The 21,506-nt window shown below is 42.0% G+C and overlaps 1 protein-coding gene across 6 annotated transcripts in view; it reads left to right on the forward strand.

Annotated features, from left to right (window-relative positions):
• Capn3 (calpain 3) overlaps positions 1-21,506 on the forward strand; it is a 44,877-nt gene that overhangs the window by 9,770 nt on the left and 13,601 nt on the right. For 2 of the 6 annotated variants that reach the window (XM_020170213.2, XM_020170214.2), the window contains exons 2-8: positions 10,408-10,477; positions 12,047-12,165; positions 13,961-14,094; positions 14,814-14,982; positions 16,042-16,182; positions 17,909-17,992; positions 19,074-19,159. In XM_020170213.2, coding sequence (XP_020025802.1) covers positions 10,408-10,477; positions 12,047-12,165; positions 13,961-14,094; positions 14,814-14,982; positions 16,042-16,182; positions 17,909-17,992; positions 19,074-19,159 — 803 coding nt within the window. Of the gene's footprint in view, positions 1-3,096; positions 3,437-10,407; positions 10,478-12,046; positions 12,166-13,960; positions 14,095-14,813; positions 14,983-16,041; positions 16,183-17,908; positions 17,993-19,073; positions 19,160-21,506 lie in introns of those variants that run through there. The other 4 variants (XM_020170219.2, XM_020170222.2, XM_020170225.2 and 1 more) reach the window with 3 other exon arrangements.

Genomic DNA, 21,506 nt, shown 5'->3' on the forward strand with positions numbered 1-21,506 from the left:
CCCTTTTTCTTATTGGTGGACTGGTATTTGAAATCAGGACTTCATGCCTGCAAAGCAGATGCTGCACCACTTGAGCCACTCTGTTTTGCTTCAGTTATTTTGGAGATGGGGTTCGAAGAATTATTTCCCTGGCTGGCCTCCAATCACGATTCTCCCAAGCTCAGCCTCCCAAGTAGCTAGGATACAGGTTTGAGCCTCCGGCACCTGGCTTCTTTTATTCTTTATCTGATATTCTAGGTAATATCTTCTCATGTATTTTCCAGTTCATTAATTCTTACTTCAAAAGGACCTAATTCGATGGTCAAATTAATAAACTTTCTTATGTGAGTCTTAATTGCCTGCCATATCCTAAGTATTCTCCTAAATCCTTAGGTGTAAAGTGTCATGATAACTGCAAAGATTCTTTCATATGGTTCAGGAAAAAAACCAAAATCTATCCATCCATACATACATAGATAAACAAAGATGGCAAAATGTTAGCAATTGTTAAATCTAGATGCCTACATCCATTCAAGTGTCTATTCTTTATGTTTTCTGTAAATTTGAATTATTCTTCATAGTAAAAAGCTTGAAAATTCCAATAGCTAAAAATTAAAATTTCAATAGTAGGGTTAGAATATAAAATCAAGGAAATTTAGAATGTAGAACAACAAAAATAAGAAAATTAGAGGAGGTTTAGCACCTGATTTTGGGGAGTTCTAAAAAAAGAAGGAAGGAAAGGAGGAAGGGAAGAAGGAAGGGAGACAGGGAAGAAGGAAGGGAGGGAAGAAAAGAAATGAAAGGAAGAAAAATATAATAAAGAAATACTATGACTATCCCTGAACTGAGGACACAAGTCTATATTGAAAGAGGTCACTGAATGCTCAATGGAAAGAACAAAAATAAATGCATTGAACATGGCACCTAAAAATGATTTCTTTTCCTTCCTTTCTTTTTTTCCTTTCTTTCTTTCTTTTCTGTCTTTTGTGGTAATGAGAGATTCCTAAAAGCTCTCAGAGAGACAGTATGAGGTCATATACAAAGAAATGCCCATCAAAATAGCCTCATACTTAGCAATGCCAAATAATAGCTGTAATGGAGCACCATGTTAAAAATTCTGCAATAAACTGGTGTCCTTTTCTTTTTTTTTTTTTTTTTTTTTTTTTCAGTACTGGAGTTTTAACTCAGGGTCTTGAGCTTGCTAGGCAGGTGCTGTACCACTTGAGTCATTCATTCCCCCAGGCGAAAAAACTGGTTTCCAACCTAAAATAACTAATCAAATTCAAATGCAAGGGTAGAAAAGATCTACAGTATATGTGGTGGTGCGTGCCTGTAATTACAGCAGTCGGGAGGCTGAGGCAGGAGGATTGTGACTCTGTCTCAAAAAAACCAAAGCGGAGGCGGAATATCCATAGTCAGACTTCGAGACTAACAAGCTTGCCTCTCATGCACCCACTCTGAGGAAGCCAGGAGTTGCGTGCCAGTTAAATGAGAGAATTATTAATAATTGAAAAAAATGAAACATTTGCACAAGAAATAAATGCAATCACAGCATACCACTTAGCTAAGAAGTGAATATTTACCTTATCACAGTAAAGTATATACTGAATTTTGATTTTACCGAAACTTATGGTATAGCTATATGGGAAGATGGTGAACAGAACATAGTATAAGAGGTTTAAACCTGATTCCCCAAAATGGGAAGATTAATTTTAGAGCCAGACTCTAAAATTAATGAACTTAAAGTAATAATATAAGCATATTATTTAAATATATACAGGTAAATACTAGAAGAAAGAGTTCAAGAATTAAATGGGCACTCTGCTTGGGCAGAGAATGATTTGGTGATAAAGGTCAGGAAACTGCTATTTCTCCCTTCTGTCTCTCTCTCTCTCTTTCCTTCATCTTTATTTTTTGCAGTACTGGGGATTGAACCCAGGATCTCATGCATGCTAGGCAAGCGCGCTACACCCCCAGCCACTATGTACTTTTTATATTGTTATTTATTTGATTATTTAAAACTTTGTTCATTTATGAACTGAATAAAAATAAAATTATTCCTTAAAAGAACTGAACTCAGAAATTATTTCCAGCTATGACAGTATTCTGTAATGCTAAAATCATGTTTTTAAACTTTAGTGGGCATAAAAATCTCACGAAGCAATTTCAAATGCAGAATCTCAGCCCCCTACCTGAATGACAGAAGTATCTCAGTCCTGAGGATGGGCCCCAGGAACGTGCATTTTAAGTTGGCACCCCAGGTGACTCTGATGCATCCAGGCAGTTCAGACCAAGCTTTGAAAAGCAGAGTAGATGGAGGCCAGTGGGGGTCAGACTGGGAGACTAGATGCCCTCCTGGTGGGCAATCTGCAGTCCTGAGTTTCCTTTCGGCCCCTGCTCTCACATTAGCCTTGCCCATTTAAGCATGGTGAAAGCAAACAAGTCAAGCTTTCTTGGTGTTATAATTTCAACATACATTTATCAGCCTTCTCCAGCTATCACAGTCTCTGCCTCGAAGGTCCTAAAGGTGAGACAAAGGAATGTCTGTTCACTGCCTGGGGGTCTACTCTAACAGTACTTTCATCCGAGACCCAGTTACCTACTCTCTGAATTCTTCTCACAGATCAGAGTCCCTAAATAGCTGGTCAAGGTTTGTTGGGGGGTGGGGCAGGGACATCAGAAGAATGAAGGCTTCATTACCCTCAGACAAAGGCTGGGAGCAGATTCCTCCTATGCATTCAGCAGCCTGTATAGGATTAGTGTATACAGCATGTTTAGAAGGCCCCATGCTGTATCCCATTGATCGCCTGTGTCAAAGGCATGAATGCCTTTTGCTGAGGAAGGGTAAGCACTCTGTAACTTTATTTTCTCTTTTTAAAGAAAGTCACAGCAAGACTGTTGGAGGTGCCCTAAAGGTCTATGCCATCGTGGTCTGTCCTGGGACCATTTCTGGCTTGCTCTCCCCCCTCCCTGGCTCCCTCTCTGACTTGTATGTGTTGCCCCTAGACCGTGGGCTCAGGGGCCTCCAGGCAAAGCTGCTGACTCTGACCAGGGCCTTTCTCTGGGCTGTGTTCATTTGCATCGTGCTGCTGAGGGCGGAGGAGCTATATAGGCTCTGGGCCATTCAGGAGAGGAGTAGGCCTGGGCTGAGGGTGCAGCGGGAGAAAGGCTGCAGTGAAGAGCGAGCTGCACTCCCTGAGTGGTCAACATGCCTTACCTGGTGCCAGGATTCTTCTGTGATCGTGTGATCAGAGAGAGGGACAGGAAAAATGGAGAGGGCAGTGTCACACAGCCCCTCAAATTTGAGGGGCAGGATTTTGTCATTCTCAAACAACGGTGCCTGGCTCAGAAGTGCCTCTTTGAAGATCGTGTCTTCCCAGCAGGTGTGCACGCCCTGGGCTCTCATGAGCTGAGCCAGAAAACCAAGATGAAGGCTATCACATGGAAAAGGCCAAAGGTAGGGGAACAGGAAGTCAAGTGGTCCACAGCCTGAGGTCATGGATTCCCACTCTGAGCAAGTAGCTTTATCAGAATTCTACCCCCAAAAAACTTTCCTGCTTTCTCCTGAAAGTGCAGATGTTATTTTCTATTCCTGAACTAGAAAAGTTATTATAATACTTATAGGTCCTGAGATTGTAAATGTTTTTCAGAGAGCTAATGCATTGACTTCAATGTCCAGTAAGATTACAAGGTAAAATCGGTTATCACAGCTTTTCTTGAGAGCAGGAGTTTCAGGATGGGAAAGTATGGAGCAGTAGGAAATTTGAGGCTTGATATTGGCCTCTAGTGTGATGTCACTTCTGTGACTTCTGCTGAGCAGCCAGACTCCTCCCAGGGGAAGCATTTTGCTCCAGGCTACCCTATGAAGGTGCCACTGAGGACCTTGTGTTGGCATGCATAGGTCAAAGTGTTAGGGGTCATCCTACAAGGAAGTGCTTATGACCCAAAAGGGTTCACTAGGAGGAACTCTCTAGGCCAGTGGCTCCAAGACACAGTGTGTTTTAAATCTCTTTTAAAAAATAAACTTTAATTTTTACAGCAATTATAGATTTACAGAAAAAGTGTGATGATAGTCTGGGAAGTTCCCATATACAGTAATTACACCCCCCAATCCGGTCCCGCCGTTTCTCATTCTACTTTCTCCAGTTTCAGCTACCTGTGGTCAACTGTGATACAAAAATATTAATTTGGAAATTCCATAAAAATAAACAATTTATAAGTTTTAAGTAATTTTCATTGTGGTATATTGTTATAATTATTCTTATTATTAGTTACTGTTGTAGTTATTATTACTTATTGCCTAATTTATAAATTCAACTTTTATCATACATATGTGTGTATAGTGTATATATAGGATTTGGTGCAATCCACAGTTTTGGGCATCCACTTGGAATGTGTTGTCCCCTGTGGCTTAGAGGGGACTTCTATAGCCCACACCCTGTTTTCCTTATTATTAGCATCTTAGTATGGTGCACTTGTTACAATTAACTAAGCAATATTGTTATATTAGAACTGAAGCCCATACATTATTCAGATTTCCTTAAGTTTTGTCTACTTTCCTTTTCTGTTCCAAGATTATCACCAAAGATACAACATTACACTTAGTTGTCAGGTCTCCTTAATCTTGTCTCTCAAATTTTTCTTGTTTTTGATGACTTTCTCAGTTTTTCAATGTACTAATCAGGTAGTTTATAAAATGTTCCTCAATTTGCATTTGTCTACTATTTTTCTCCTGCCTAGACTGGGCTTTTGAGTTTAGGGGAGGATGACCACAGAGATCAAATGTCATTTTCATTATATTATTTGTTATTGGTACAGACCATTTATGTATGACGTTTTAGCTGCTTTTTTTTTTTTTTAAAGTGCGTGTTCTTTACCAAGTTGTGTACATGTTCTCCTTTATTTCAAGTTAGCTGGAAGCTGGTGAAGTGGCTCAAGTGGTAAGAGTGTCTGTCTTGCAAGCGCGGGGCCCTGAGTTCAAACCCCAGTACTGCCAAAAAAAAAAAAAATTAACTCAAGTTAGCTGAGAGTTATGGGTTGTTGTTTTTGTATTTTTAAAATCATAAATGGATGCCGAATTTTGTCAAATACTTTGTTTTGCATTGGTTGGTATGATCATACAATTTTTTCATCTTAGCCTGTGATGTGGTGTTTTATATTGATTGATTTTAATTGTTAAATCAGCCATGCATAACGGAAATAAATCTTACTTAGTCAAGGTGTATAATTCTACTTAAAAATTGTTATATTTGAGTTGATAATACTTGTCAAGGATTTTTGTATGTTCATAAAAGGTACTGGTCTTTTTCTGAGTTGGGCATTGGGGTAATCCTGGCTTCATAGAATGAGTTAAGAATAACCCTTCTGCTTCTGTTTCATGGTAGACATTGTGGTGAATTAATAACAGCTCTTCCTTGAATATTTGGTAAAATTCACCAGTGAAACCATCTGGGTCTAGTGCTTTCCTTTTTGGAGAGTTACTAATTATCAGTTCCTTAAGAGGGATAGCCCTATTCAGATTATATTTCTCCTTGTGTGAGTTTTGGTAGTTTGTGTCTTTCAAGAAATTTGTCTGTATCATCTGAGTTATTAAATTTGTGAATATGGGCTGCCCATAGCATTTCTTTATTATCCTTGTCATGTCCATGGGGCCAGTAGTAATAACCGCTCCATTTCTTATTATAGTAATTTATATTTTCTCTCTTTTTTCTTGTTTAGCGTGACTAGAGGCTTATCAATTTCATTGATCCAAAGAACCATTATTGTTTGCATTGACTTTCTATTATTATTAACTTCTGCTCTAATTTTTCTTTCCTTCTACTTTCTGTAGGCTTAAAACTCTCTTCTTTTCTACTGTCCTAAGGTAGGAAATTGTTTATTGATTTTAGATCTTCTTTTCTGTTATGTGCATTTAATACTGTAAGTTTCCCTTTGGCATTTCTTTGGCCACATTCCGCAAATTTTGATGCTATGTTTTCATCTTTATTTAGTTCAAAATATTTAACTTCTTTGGAAATTTCTTCTTTGATCCATGTGTTATTTAGAAGTGTGTTGTTTAGTTTCCAAATAATTTCAGCTATCATATTGTTATTTATTTTTAGTTTCATTCCACTATGGTCTGAGAACATACTTTGTACAGTTTCTGTTCTTTTACATTTGTTAAGGTATGTTTTACAGCCCAGAAGGTGATTTATCTCAGGGACTTGTTAGGTATGAGTTTGAGAAGACAGTTTATTCCTCTGTTTTTGGATGGAATTCAAGTTGATTGATGGTATTGTTCAGATCAACTATATTCTTACTGATTTTTCTGCCTGCCTAATCTATACTGAAAAAGGGGTGGTAAACTCCCCAATTACAACACTGGATTCATCCACTTCTCCTTCAAGTTCTACTTTTTTAACCTCATGTATTTTGACACTATGTTGTTGGGCATGCACACATTTAGGATTATAAATCTTCTTAGAGAACTGTTATTTTATTATATAAATGTATCAGTTTTATTATATAAATGTATCTGATAATTTTCCTTGTTTCTGAAGTCTGCTTTGTCTGAGTTAATTTCCACTGATGTTAGCATGGTGTACCCTTCCTTATCTCTGTGAGCCTCTATATTTAAAATTAGTTTCTTGCAGGTAGGTCTTATTTATTATTCACTCTCACAATGTCTTTTAGTTGGTGTATTTAAATCTCTCGTATGTAGGTGATTGTGACATAATTAGATTAATATTTGCTATGCTTATCACTTTTTTTTTATTTGTTGTTATTGTTCATTGTCTTGACTCCCTCCTTTTCTGGCTTTTCCGATTTAATTGAGCATTTTATATCATTACATTTTATTTCTTCTCTTAATATATCAATTATAGTTTTCAATTCCTTCATCCCTTTGCTTATGACATTACTGTCATTCATTTTCACTTATTCATATTCTATTACACAACAGATTGTTTTTATAGTTACATTAGAGAAAATATCTTTAAGATTAAGAATAAGAAAAATAAGAGATCTTATTTTATCTTCATTTGTTCCTTCTCTAATGCTCTTCTTGTTGGTCCAGATTTTTTTTTTAATCTAGATTTTTTTTTTATCTAGATCGTTTTTTATCTAGATCATTGTTTTCTCCCTGAATGAACTTCTTTTAATATTTCTATCAAACCACGTCTGCTCACAAAGAATTCCCTCAACTTTTGTTTTTCTCATTAAGCTATATAACAGTATTAATAATATCCCATAGAACAATATTAATAATTCCTGAAAACAGTTTAAATTTTTGGCATATTCGCTTCTTTTTCCTCCCATGTAAAATAGTTTTGCATTTCCTGAATGTTACAGGCAAGAAATCACATGGTATACCTTCTCCCTCTTGATCATCATTTAGTTGTTTTTTTGTGTGCGTGTAATTTAAAACTTATGAATCATTTATTTCTGGAATTTTCCATTTAGTTTTTTTTAACTGCAATTGACCATAGGTAACTGAAACTACAGAAAGCAAAACTGTGGATGGGGGGGCGAGGGCTGCCATATGAACAAAATGTAATCTTTCCATACAATGGGATATTATTCAGCAATGAAGAGGAATGAAGTACTGATATGTGATTTGGGTGAACCTTGCACATATGCTAACCGAAAGAAGCCAGACACACTATGTCACATATTGTATAATTTCCTTTATATGTAATGCCTAATATGGGCAAAACTATTGACTCGGAAAGTTGATCAGTGGCTTCCTCATCATTTCGTTTTAATTCTGCAAGTAATTACACTATATTAAATACCCCCAGTCCTGATGTTGATGTCTTTCCAGTCCTTCGGGTTGTTGAAGTCCGTTCTCTCGTAGACTCCTCAGGAAGAGCTCATGGGAGCAATAGTCTCTGAATCCTTCCATATTGGAAACTGTTTGCCCACACCCTTGTTTGTGTTATGTAACTTTCTCCCCACTAAGAAGTATGAAAGAGTCGTGGGCCTCCAAACTGGGATCGGCCCAAAGAATGACTCATATAAATCCAGTTTGATGAGTAAAATGAGTTTAATAGGAGTGGACAATTATGGAGGACTGCATTCACCTGAAGTCACCCTGCCTACCAAGCCCATATTTTATTGGCTATAAGACTATCGCAGAAACCTTAACTTAAAGTGCCATCTTGTGTCAAAATAGCAGAAGTAACTACAGGCTCAAAAAATACAAAACCAGACTCTGGGAAAGTTACCTGTTTATGCATCCTCTGCCCTTGCCCTTATCAGGGATTCTGCTGATCTTGGCAAACAGAGTGATTGTTTTGCTGTAATCTGGTACATAGGACAGCTAAATGGTGACTTGCTGGAAGAGGACAAATCCTGGCTAAGATTCAGAGGACTAGTCTCACTACACCTTGAAAGAAAGTTATGCTGCATTACAAATTCTTGGTTCAAAACTTATCACAGCCATCAAAATCTAAAACCTTTGTGTCACACGCCTGTAATCTCAGCACTCCAGAGTCAGAGGCCAGAGGATTGCTAGCTAGAGTCGAGTGTGGGCTACATAATGAGAGATCTGTTTAAAAACTTAAAAACAAATAAATCTAAAATCTTCAATGCTTGTGTAGTGGTGCACATCTGTAATCCCAGCACTTAGGAAGTTGAAGCAGGAGGATGGTGAGTTCCAAGTCAGCCTGGCCAACATAGTGAGAATTTGTCTCAAAAAAAAAAAAAAACTAAAGAAAAATTTTAAAAAACCAAAAAAAAAAAAAAAAGGCAAACAACAAAAATCCTTCGTTCACATTTTCTTTCCTTGAGTATCTTAAATACATTGTTCCAGTTTCTTCTGACATAAAGCATTGCTCCTAAAAAGCAATGATAATCTAATGTTTTCTTCTAATAAGTCTCACTTGTTTTTTTTTCTATATGACTAACGAAATGTTTTCATTTTCTTTGAAGGCAGTGATGTTCTAGAATTTATCTTCATGTTGGGTCATTCTGGGCTAGCATCCTTAGTATTCCATTTGCTCTTTCAATACACAGTATCAAATATATGATTTGGGGAAAGTTTTTTTAATGATAGTTTTTAGGATTTGTTGTGATCCTTTTCTTTCCTTCTTCAGAGACCCCTACTGTAAGCCGTTTACTGGTGGAACCTGGGTGACAGAAGCCATAAAAGATGAGGGGACTACTGAGTCCTGCTCAATAGCCACTTTAATGAACCATACTACTGCTTTTATAAACTCCTTTTTTCAGAGAGCATTTGGTCAGAAAAAGTATGCCAAGAATTACATGTCAAGGTTACATTAGTACAGGGAAGCACAGTTAAAATTAATTCTTTGTTATGTCTCCTTTAAAATGGGAATAGGGAAGCAGAAGCACACGGTCAGCATAACTTTCCTATTTACATCTGAAGGACATGAAGCCATCTGGGAACCTTGAATATTGTTTTTCTGGATGTCTGGCTTTCTCACAAGGCCAGATACCAACTCACACAGGCACAGTCTGGTTCTGAGGCCTTTGCCTCAGTTCCTTGGAGCTTTCTCACAAGGCCAGATACCAACTCATATAGGCAAGGTCCCACTGCTGGCTCTGACACCAGTAATAGCTGTAGTTCTTATTGTTTGCATAGGGCTAGGAAATTTTTTTTAGGGAGACAAAAACCCCATGAGCTATATATACAACTTAACTTTAAAATTGCATGGCTGTTACTTTATTTTACTTATAATTTTCCATATTTTCTTTTACACTAGAAAAACTTAGTTCTTAATGACATTAAAATAGTTTTTTTACTTGCTTTATCCTACTATTTACACATCAAAGTTTTGAAATAACAATGTTGTTATTCCTTATGGTTCTTATTTCTTTATGGTTTTGGTTTTGTCCTTAGGCTATATCTCAGAAGGGATGAATAACCAGTGAGTTGTATTTTAAGTCACTTGAAATAGCTTTTTATGTGTGTTTATGTTTCCACCAACTTGATAAGTAGTTAGGTTCCTTTGCTTCAGTGACTTTCAGCTTCTATAAATTGCTTTATAAAAATTTTTTATTTTTGCAGTAGTGGGGTTTGAACTCAGGGCCTATACCTTGCGCCATTCCACCAGCCTCTTTTGTGATGGATTTGTGATGCCACGTCTTAGGGAAAGATCACCTTGTCAAAGCTGTGACAGGAATAACATTCCCCAACTCTCAAGGTGCATGCTTACTCAGGTGGGGGGTAGCATGGGACAACGAACAGAGGCATGCTTCCATTTACTATCTGTGTGTGCTCGGGCAGGTTTCTTAACCTCTCGGAGACTCCGTTTTCTTCTGTGAAAAATAAGAAAGATAGTATCCAGTTCACAGGGCTGTTTGGAGGCTTCCATGAGTGGCCTAGGTAAAGTTCCTGATACCTGGTGCCAATACTATATAATGGAACTCAACAAATAACAGCTACTAGCATTTGTATTACCTGGTCATTTCCTTTTTTGTCCACAGGAAATCTGTGAGAACCCCCGATTTATCATCGGTGGAGCCAATAGGACCGACATCTGCCAAGGAGATCTAGGTAGGAAAGGTTTCCCCTCCATATCCTGTCAGATAATCCAGAGGTAATTCTAGGAGGTAAAAGTACAAAATCTGTTTTTGTCGTTAATGCATTTGGAAGCTCTTTTTGGAAGCTTTTTAGAGAGATTGTTTGATGCTCATTGACCTATATGCTAGTGATGGCTTTGCATCCTCCCATTAGTGCTTTGCCTAGTGTCACAGGAAGCATGCCACATGCTACTCCCTCTCTTATAGTCTCAAAGACACCAACACATGTCACTCAGCATGACCAAATCCCTGCTTTCAATTGCAACTGTCTTTCTTAGATAGACAGATAGCTCTGTGACTGTCCGTGGCCCTTGATCATGGAGACTCTAGATCCACACACCAAATGCATTACTGAAAGAGTACTTTGTAAGTAGAACTCTGGCTTAAGTTGCTCCACAACAGCTCCATCTTAGGGTCTTTCAACAGAGATAACATTTGCCTTGTGGAGGAGCATCCAAGTTTCTGTTTTCTCGTTCCCTTGGCTGTTCTACCAGACTTTCCTGTCTCTTGTCCTCTGGTTCAGGAGGCATTGTTCTTTGCATGGTCTGCAGATGAGCTCTGCAGATGAGTAAAATTGGCAAGAACATCAACAGACACAGTTTAAAACTTGAGGAAAAGGTCTTTCACCAAGACCAACTGAAAAGCTTAGGCTTACTTGACTCCAAGAGAGGCTGAGAAGATACTGAATGTCTGGCTTCCTGCACCTGAGGGAAGGCTGTGCAGACCTGGGCAAACTAGTACTCTGGACTCTTCAAACCAGCACACTGCTCCCAAGGACAGACTTGCTGCTCCAGAGGAAGGGAGAGGGAGGCCTGGCCTTGGGCACTTCCAGCCATGCTCTCCTCTACACATTCAATATGGCAGTTAATAAGGCATGTCTGGGACTATAAGTGTACTAGGTATGTTCCCTGGGTGTTCACACACACACACACACACACACACACACACACACACGAGTGTTACCTCCACTATATGCAGTACTTTGTCAGAAAGGAAGTCCAGGAAATAAGAAAATGACCTCATTTCATTCCATTGCCAGCGATGGTTTGGTGCCCCCTGTAGACTGGTTCCAGGGCAGCTGCTAATCAACCTTCCTTAAGACACAAATCTGCTTAGTTGGTGGTTCTCTGACTCTCAGTCTTCACTAAAGTCAAGAAAAAATGAACTCTTGTCACAAAAGTACAGGGCAGGGCGAATTTTCTGCAGGTGTTAGAACAACCCAGGTAAGATTGCCTACCACTCTGTTTCCATTGAAGCCCAAGAAGAGCGTGAGTTTCTTTTGCTAAAAGAGGAATTGTCCACAGCATTTAGGAAAGTGTCCAATTCCCAGGGAACGGGGTACCCTGTTGATCATATCGTCGAGAGATTCCTGTCAGAATCTCCTTGCCTGGGCTGACACGTGTGTAAGGCCAGGCCAAATACAGGTCAGTGAAGCGAATCCCCATTCTTCAGGGATGTGGAGCAGCTGGCTAGGGTTGTTGGGTTTTCTCTTGCCTGGTGGGATAGATCTCACCTGAAACGTGGGCCATGTCTTTGCCTACAGGGGACTGCTGGTTTCTCGCAGCTATTGCCTGCCTGACCCTGAACGAGCACCTTCTTTTCCGAGTCATACCCCATGATCAAAGTTTCACTGAAAACTACGCGGGGATCTTCCACTTCCAGGTGAGTTACTGAAAGTGCAGTGAAGAGGGTTAGTCCACCCACCACTGATCTCTGGCCCTTGACTTCCAAGCAGCTCCAGAAAGGATTCCACCCACCCTCCCCAGCAGCGACAGTGGGCAGCAACCCCCTCAATGCTGCATGCCTGTGAGGAAGCAGTTGTTTATCTCTGCCCCACTAACCCCACATACCTTCCGCTATGCCCCAGAAAGGCAGGAAGACATCCTGTTTGCTGGCCTGTGAGTTATTTTTGTCTTCCAGCTGGCTGACTGCTGTGTTACTGCCTGTAACCCTCCTGTGAAGGTTCCTAAGGCATTAGCAGTGGAAAGCTAGAGCGTCCTTAGGTTTGTCCAGGAACCCCTGGTCCATGAACTGCAGCTCCTTTTACTTCTTACACCTTAAGGCAGGTCTACACCACATCCAGCACTCACCTCTTCTAGGCCCTGAAAGAAAACTTTGGTAATATAGGTATCATGCTTCTGGTTTGGCCCAGAACTGAATGTCTTGGTTCTAGAATCAGTTTAGTCAGTGGAAAATTTTGGGGTCCAACTCATTTTGGCATACCGCTACATCCTGGTACTGGACCAGAACTAAAAATGAAATTCTGCATGTGGGGATCTGGTACTTTGTGGGGTCCTGAGGAGTCTCTCCACCTCCAGTTCTGAAGGCTTCTAACGTCCAGGGGTGACTCAAGCCATCATTTGACGGTACACCCACTGGCCATCTGCCTCAGGCTTCGCAAAGGGGCCATTTGCGAGTTCAGGCTCAACATCATGCTGTCTGCAGGACATGGACAAGGCAGTCCTGAACTGTATCTCTTCTCTGTGATGCCACACTGCTAGCTGTCCTCTCAAATTCAGTCTGATATCTAAAGGTCCATAGATGCAACGTCCAAACAGTTGTCTTCCTTCTCTCAATGAGGAGGAAAGCATGGAGGGGGAGATTAAAGTACTTTTGACCTTTAGTTCAAACTGTTTTTTTTTCCAGAAAAAAAATCCAGCAATGAAATGATTAATCAATGTTCCTGCTATAACCAGAGTGTATTCCTGGGTCACACTTTTCCTCTTCCATTTCAATCCTTCTTGATTGTCATCAAGAAATACATGAGTTTCTAGGTATGGTGGCATACACCTGTAAGCCCAGCTACTTGAGAAGTAGATGTAGGAGGATCTTGTTCCAAGGTCAGTCCCAACAAAGTTAGTGAGAGACTCTATCTAAAAAAACAAAAGAACTGAAGGGTAAGGCTCAAATGGTATAGCACTTGCTTAGCAAACATAAGACCCTGAGTTGAATCCCAGTGCCACAAAGAAAGAGAAAGAGAGAGAAAAAGTTGAAGGAGGGAAGGAAGGAAGGAAGGAAGGAAAAGATAAAAAGAAAAAAAAGAATTCCATAAATCAACAACAGTTTCACTTATACCAGCATTCTCAGTCCTGGCTGTCCGGTAGAATTACTTGGGATAACCTAAAAATACTGATATTCAGATCCTGTTTGAGACCTCCTGGACAGGTCAATGAAAATCTCACATCCTAAGATATTATTCATGGGGCCCCTACTGGGTGCAGGACTGGGCTGAACTCTGTGGAAGAGACTAAATGTTTGTAAATCACCTCATGTTCTCAATAAGCTCACAGTGCAGTTAGAGATGGATTCACATACCTCAAACCCAGAATAGGACGCACCAGATGCAGGGCCTTAGAAATGGTACTACTTTGGGATCAGAGTCCCCATATGAATGCAGGTAAGGACAAATTTCCTAATGAAAATCTGAGGATGTGACTGTGCCTCATGCATCTTGCAGTTCTGGCGCTATGGAGACTGGGTGGACGTGGTTATTGATGACTGTCTGCCAACATACAACAATCAACTGGTTTTCACCAAGTCCAACCACCGCAATGAGTTCTGGAGTGCTCTGCTGGAGAAGGCTTATGCTAAGTAAGGCAATGCTTTAGAATGTGAGGCAGGACTCCAAGTGGGGAAGTGGATGGCAAATCCACTCACAGCAGAAGAGTGTGTGTGTGTGTGTGTGTGTGTGTGTGTGTACATGCTCTTGTGGATTGTAGGAGTTCAACTGTGACCCAGGGTGACAGGAGATCAGGACCAGGCAGCAGCAGCTCTAACCAAAAACAATAAGTTTAAGAGAAGAAACAAACATTTGTGCAAGAAATTTTAGTTTCCATAGTGAGCTTAATTCTGCCTTCTTGGCGATTTTGCAAGTCTTGGATCAGATCATTGTACCTCTGGAACTCAGATCCCAGATCTTGCTTGGCTCAAACTCATGAGCTTATAGCATACTTATTAAAGCCATGTGTCTCTCAACTTAGAAGCTCTACCCCAGCTCTAGGCTTTGATACAACCCTAGCTCAGGGTTCAGCATATAGTGGAAAGAGAGCCATCAGGAAGTGGGAATAGCTGGGTTCCAGTGCCAGTACTTCTGGGTCTCTGTGGCCTTGAGTGGTCACTTAGCCTCAAGTTCAGCTTTGTTGCTATGAAGAAAGAGACTCACAGTAACCAACTCATTGGCTCACAGTGTTGATAAGGAATTGATGAGACAACACCATGGGACCTAAGAGTGAAGTTTGGGGGTCAATGGTACTTGGTCATGTTTCTTGGAACTCTGTGACTCCCAGATTGGTCTTTGTCTTCTCTCCAAGGCTCCATGGTTCCTATGAAGCCCTGAAAGGTGGAAATACAACAGAGGCCATGGAGGATTTCACAGGAGGGGTGACAGAGTTTTTTGAGATCAAGGATGCTCCCAGAGACATGTACAAGATCATGAAGAAAGCCATCGAAAGAGGCTCTCTCATGGGCTGCTCCATTGATGTAAGTCTTGAGTGTGGGGTACAGACAGGAATAATGCCTTTCACTGAATCAGTGGCAGCATAGAATTTTCTTCAGGGACAGGGTGATTGGGTTTTTGTTGTTGTTGCTTTGTTGGCTTTTTCTTTTTTTTAAATGTGTTCTTTTAAGAAGCAGCAACTGCCTATAATCCCAGCACTTGGAAGGCTGAGGCAGGATGATTGTGTGAGTTCAAGGTCAGCCTGGGCAATGTAGCAAAACACTGGAGGGAGGGGAGAGAGAGAGAGAGGAGGCAGAGAAAAAGAAGAAAGAAAAAGAAAAAAAAGAAAGAAAGAAAGAAAAAGAAACCTGATTCTTGACTTAAAAAATTGGCAATTTTTCAAGGGAGAGTTGTTTCTGGAGATTTCCCCCCCCCAAAAAAAAGAGATTGGGGAAGAATATTCTAAGCCCTGGAATTTACGTGGAATAGGTTCAGAGACCTATGTCAGTGGGGGCCTCTCTTCTCTCTTGCCTGGGCTGCACAATCTAACTATGCCCTGGTAAACTGGCCAGTACTTGCTTATAGACCTGAGTCTACCCGTTCCCTAAAAAGCCTCACCGTCACTGAGCTTTGGCCACATCACCTGCTTAGTTCATGGGCTTCGTGTTCTCCGAAGCGCAGCCTGCAGACCCCTCTCGGTGCAGCAAGGTGATGGGAACTGAGTCAGAAGCCAAAGGTGAGCAGATGTCTGAACATGGCCAGGCCACCTAAGTTCCAGGAGATGCACCTTCCCTGAGGGCTGCTCAATGTAGAGTAGTCTTGGTAATTTCCATTTCAGAAAAAGGGATCCAGCTAATTTCTGCCCCTTTCTCTCCCAACACTCTTAAGAATAGGAAGGCTTGGAAGGCTCATTGGCAGAAAACACCAAGAATGAATATTTTCTTTTGATATCACTTTTCTTCATCTTTTCTCCATTCATGCTCTGTTGATCTCTCTTCTTTTCTTTTGTCTGTCCCCTCCCCTCTTTGATCTCCTTCTCCTCCCACCCTTCTTCATTTGCTCTCTCTCCTGGGTTGGGCCCTACACTCCCGGTCGGGCCTCAGGATGGCACGAACATGACCTATGGAACCTCTCCTGGTCTGAACATGGGGGAATTGATTGCACGGATGGTGAGGCACATGGATAACTCGCTGCTCAGGGACTCAGACCTCGACCCCAGAGGCTCAGATGACAGACCTTCCCGGGTGTGTACACCTCCAATAGTCCAGACCGACTGTCCCTACAACCTGCATGACCCCGCCCTACTGGTGTCAGACTCCCCCCAGCACCAGTGCAAACAGCAAATCCTGTCCCCTTTGTTTACCAGTCTACTGAAAAAAGCCTCTCCCCACATAGGGCTCACGTTCTACTGCTTTCAGAAGGTATACATGCTTGCTGACGAACATTAGGCCGTACAGAACACAGAAGAAAAGCTAACCTGTATTTTCCCCATCTGAAAATAACCACTCAACATTTGGTTGCACAATCTAACTATGCCCTGGTAAACTGGCCAGTACTTGCTTATAGACCTGAGTCTACCAGTTCCCTAAAAATCCTCACCGTCACTGAGCTTTGGCCACATCACCTGCTTAGTTTTTTAGATTTTTCTATGCATACACTTAATCTATATTTTTATGTTAAAAGCTTATCATACTGCCATACCAGTTTGCAGCTTGCTTTTTCAAATATATATATTCAAACTGGGGTTTGAATTCAGGTCCTCACATTTGCTAAGCAGGCACTCTACCATTTGAGCCACTTCACTAGCCCCAATTTTATATTCTTAATATGCTAATAGGTACTCTGTAACACTTTTTAGTAGCTTCACAATACTCCACATGCAGGTATGTTATAATTTACTTATCCAATACTCTACTCTTGGAAAGGGTTTTATTTTGGCTGTTATTCAAAAATGCTACAATGGCCATCTCAAGAAATACATCTTTGTGTACATTTATGACAATTTCCATAGGGCAGATTCCCAGTAGAACTGCTAGGTCATAGCAGTGATATGCTTATGTAATGTTATTTGAAACGTTTTCAATAAATTTTTTATAACAAAATATGAAATAACTTTTCATAATAAAATAACTTATGAACAGTTATTTCAAGTATGTAGACATGAAGACAAACAGGTTTCCTTCCCTGTCCCTTTCTATTTAGCATGGTTTGGGTCATGTGAGGACTGAGATCTGGAAGAGGATGAGATGCCAAAAGCCCAGGCCCCACTTATACCCATCACCCAAAAAAGGTTTTAGGAATTTCACAGCCCCACACAGTTCCAGGAGGTTCCCCTAAAGCTGTTGTGTTACTAGGCCAGCTGATGCCTGTACAGCCTTTTTAGTGCTTGCCGGGCTTTGGAGATCTTGCTTGTTTGTCAAGAGTCCCTTGTGACTACCTACAACTTGGAGCATCTACACCTACACTCTTAGACACAGTCATGTCTAAGCAAGGATCTCCTCAGAATTCCCTCCCTGGGTGCTGTGACTCTTGGTTTGTGGAATATCATGGGTGTGAAGGAGGTAAATGATGTAAACAGAAAAGTATGAACCTATAGGTTTCATTGAACCTTTTTTCTCAATCACTTAGTCAACCTTGGCTCAGGCAAAGAGGGAACCCAAAGTCCAGGGCAGTCCCCAGTAATCCCCCTTCTCCTTTGAAGGGATCCAGAAAGGGGCCCCTTCAAAGAGGCCTTCCACTCACCCATCTCACATCCCAGAAGCCACCTTGCCCTCTGGTGGCCAGGGCAGAACCATCTCAGCATGAGTGGCTAGTCTGGAGCTGTGTCTTCTTGATGCTCTTGAATTGTGCTGGTCACCAGGCACACTTTCAGGGAACAGAGTAGTTCTTGTCCCCACAGAACCCAGAAAACAAACAACCATGAATGTTGTTCCCGACTCCTGACAGGCCACCTACTTTTTTGTTCCACAGACAATTGTTCCAGTTCAGTATGAAACAAGAATGGCTTGTGGGCTGGTCAAAGGTCACGCCTACTCTGTCACTGGGCTGGAGGAGGTGAGCCTGCTGGGGTTTGGCTGGGCCTGGGGACCTACCTGTATAGACCTCCTTAAGTCAGGACTTGGTTTTCTGGGCCCCTTCACCAACTACAGAGCTTGTCTCCAGTGAGAGGATCCCACTCAAGGTCCAAGCCAAGCACCTGGGTGTGGAGGCCCTGTGGGAGTTGGTGGACTTGTGGCCACAGATGGTGCTTAGGTTATTATCTTGGTTTTTTTTTTTTTTTTTTGGTGCTGGGGACCGAACTCAGGGCCTTGCACTTGCCAGGCAAGCGCTCTTCCACTGAGCTAAATCCCCAGCCCCTTATCTTGGTTTTTAATGCCAATGGTGATAGTTTTCTCAGTGCTTCCAAGGAAAATTAGAAACACCTCTTTTGGGTTCGTGTATTATCATGCATTCCATCTTCTCATGTTCAAATGGTGACAGTGCTGTGCTCCTTCTGGAACATCTGAGTTTTCCTGGGTCATGTCAGAGGCAGGAACCTTGCCAGGTCTATCACACACAGTTGGGGCAGGCTGTGCCCTGAACAAAGGGATGGACAGAGAAGGGTTGTTATCCACATCTGCCCATTCCAGCACAAGCTGAAGGAAGAGGACATTTTTCTACATTGGTCCATCTAGAGGGGCATTTGTCCATAGTTCCTCAGACAGCAGGGGACTTTTAAAAATTCACACAAAGACACCTAACGTGCTAGCAGGGCACTACTGAACTCTCCTTTTCCCTCAAGGCTCTCAATGGCAAGGAAAATCACTTCATAGAAGATACAAGATGACCAGGCCCTAACTTCTTTGTTCTTTTTCTTTCTTTCTTTCTTTTCTTTTTTTTTTGTGATGCTGGAGGTCAGACACATGCTGGGCGAGCGCTCTACCAACTGGCCTACACCCTAACCCCTAACTCCTTCTGACTCAGTCCTGAGGTTCTGACTCCTCACCCTGAGATTCGACAGCAAGCTTCTTGCTCAAGGCCAGGCAGGACATCCCCTAACACAGATTCTCTCCCCATCCCCAGTCCTCAGGGAAAGACAGAAATTTCCCTTTCCAGACAGGCTCCAGAGTATGAGAGCCTTTTCTCTTTGCCCAAGGCCCTGTTCAAAGGTGAGAAAGTGAGGCTGGTGCGACTGCGGAATCCCTGGGGCCAGGTGGAGTGGAATGGCTCCTGGAGTGACAGGTAGGTGAGGAGACCCATGGTTGTGGGAGTGGGGCATGACAGGACTTTGGACAAGGCTGGGTTGGGAACTGAGCCATGAGAGTTTAACAAATGCTTGGTACAAAATCACCCTCAAAACCAATGACCTGGTGTGGGGTGGGGTGTGTAGGGCCCAGTTTACACCAAGCTGCCCAGGCCAGCTAGGATGCAGTTTCCTTGGCCCCAGTTCTAGACTCCAAGCGAGGCAGGCTCTGCCCTGGAACTAAAACTGTGCAGACTTTTTATACACCAAGATTATTTTTCAACTAGACCATTCAAAACTATCACAGTTGTGTTGGAAATGTTTTTTTCTTTTTCCTCATTAAAACACAGGCTCTTAGGCTTTTTCATGTGAGTCTTGAGCATAACCTGTACATAAATCCATGTATAGACTCATGGGTGCAGTGCTGTGGCCCGTCATCACCTTTGAGCATCAACTGTCCAGGGTGGTGCTGAGAAGCAGTGCCCTGTTGAGCAGCTTCTGCCACCACCACCACCACCACCACCAGGACTTGTAACGTGCACAGTAAACTGCTGTCTCTCACACACACACACACAAAACAATGACCTGTTGAGGATGTAGGATGTAGCTCAATGGCAGAGGGCTTGCCTAGCCTGTACAACGACTTGGGTTAAATCCCCAGCAGCACAAAAACATATAAGCAAATGAAATAAGAATAACAACAAGAAAGATATGTCCTGCAAAGGAGAAGAAAGGTACAGGGGTGGGCTGGGAGTGGGACCAAGGGAGCCAGAGACCTAGGAAGGTCGCTGATGGACATAGGCTGGAAGGGAAGATTCCAGAAGGCTTTGACTAGGCCTAGGCAGTAGCAGTATTAAGAGAAGTGACTTTTCTTGGTGTCTTTGTTGCTTTATCTGTAAAATAGGAACAGTATTATCTCCTTGGAGCTGTTAGGAGGAGAAATGTGACAGTTTTTGAAAAGTGCTTAGATTTGCTGAGAGTTGCTTTCCCTCACTGTCCTCAAACAAAGGCACAATGGCCTTTCAAAGACTTATAACTGAAAGGAACAGACTGATAGACCGTGCTGGGCATGGTGGTGCCTGCCTGTAATCCTAGCTACTTGGAAGATCAAGGTAGGAGGATTGTGAATTTGAAGCCAGCCTGGACTACATAATGAGACCCTGTCTCTAAAAAAATGGGGGGGGGGAGGGCAGATTAGATTTGGGGCAACAAACATGGAGAAATTCTTATGAAGGTTAAAGAGCATTTATAATGGCTCTGCACTCAGTCATTGTTTCCTGTTGCCTTTACTGAATGGCAGGCTGCCACCTGAGCTCCTCCTTTATTCCTAGGAGGGGACAGCAGGGCTTAGTGGAGAAGGCCCACACCCAGGCCCTGTGTGGGCCTGTTCTTTGCACCTCTTCATACTCCTTAGCCCAGTGCAGGGTAATCACTTGCTCTTTCAGTCATGTGTTCACTTAACAAGTGTTTATCGAGCACCTGCTAAATCAGAGGCACAGGTCTAGGCCTGGGGATGTTCTGTGAGCAAGAAACCTAGAAAACTGAATCTGACTTTGTGTGCTTCCTGCTTCCTGTGACATTCCTTCACTTATCCATGTGCTGAATCCTTCCTTCCTCAATGCTACGGGTCAGGCCCTATGCTACTTACTGGGCAGGGTTGTAGAAATGAACACAGAGACACAGGCCTGGCCCTTGTGGATTTAAGGTCCAGTTGGAAGGACAAATACACACTAATAATTGAGATTAAGGGTGTGCTTAGGGTTATAAAGAAGCAACTCCCCAACTACTTTGATTGGAATGGGGAAAGTGGACTGGTTGGAAGGAGTGATGCACCAACTGGGCTCTGCTCTGAGAAGGCCCTCGGTGCCCCATCATGTCTACTCCACCTGCCCAAGTCACTCCCAGAGACCCTTGCTGTGTTCTCCAGCCTCCGCTTGTTGTCCTTCTGTGATACACTTCTGCTGACTCCATCATTGCAGTGGAGCCCATCATGACTCCACTCATGGCCTCCAGGCTACATGCCAACCTACTGGTCTCAAGAATCTCCACTTCCCCTCCAGCACTTCCTTACTCCAAGTACTTCCTGAACCCAATTTAGCTTAATTCATTAATTCTTAATTAAATACAAATGTGCTCCATTTCTTCCCTCTTTCGAGAAAGTGTGTGAAAACTGGCCAGCCTTAGAAACACAAAGCCAGGCTTTGTGTTTTTTCTTAGTAACTCAGATGGTTTCTATTATATGATGAACACTTGCTAATGGCCTGCAGGCATTTGCTCATCAGAGCTCTGTGAGTAGATGATGTAATTGTTTCCCTTTGCAGTTGAGAAAATAGAACCTGACAAGGC

This window comes from Castor canadensis, chromosome 2 (assembly GCF_047511655.1).
Source record: "Castor canadensis chromosome 2, mCasCan1.hap1v2, whole genome shotgun sequence".
Lineage (NCBI taxonomy): Eukaryota > Metazoa > Chordata > Mammalia > Rodentia > Castoridae > Castor > Castor canadensis.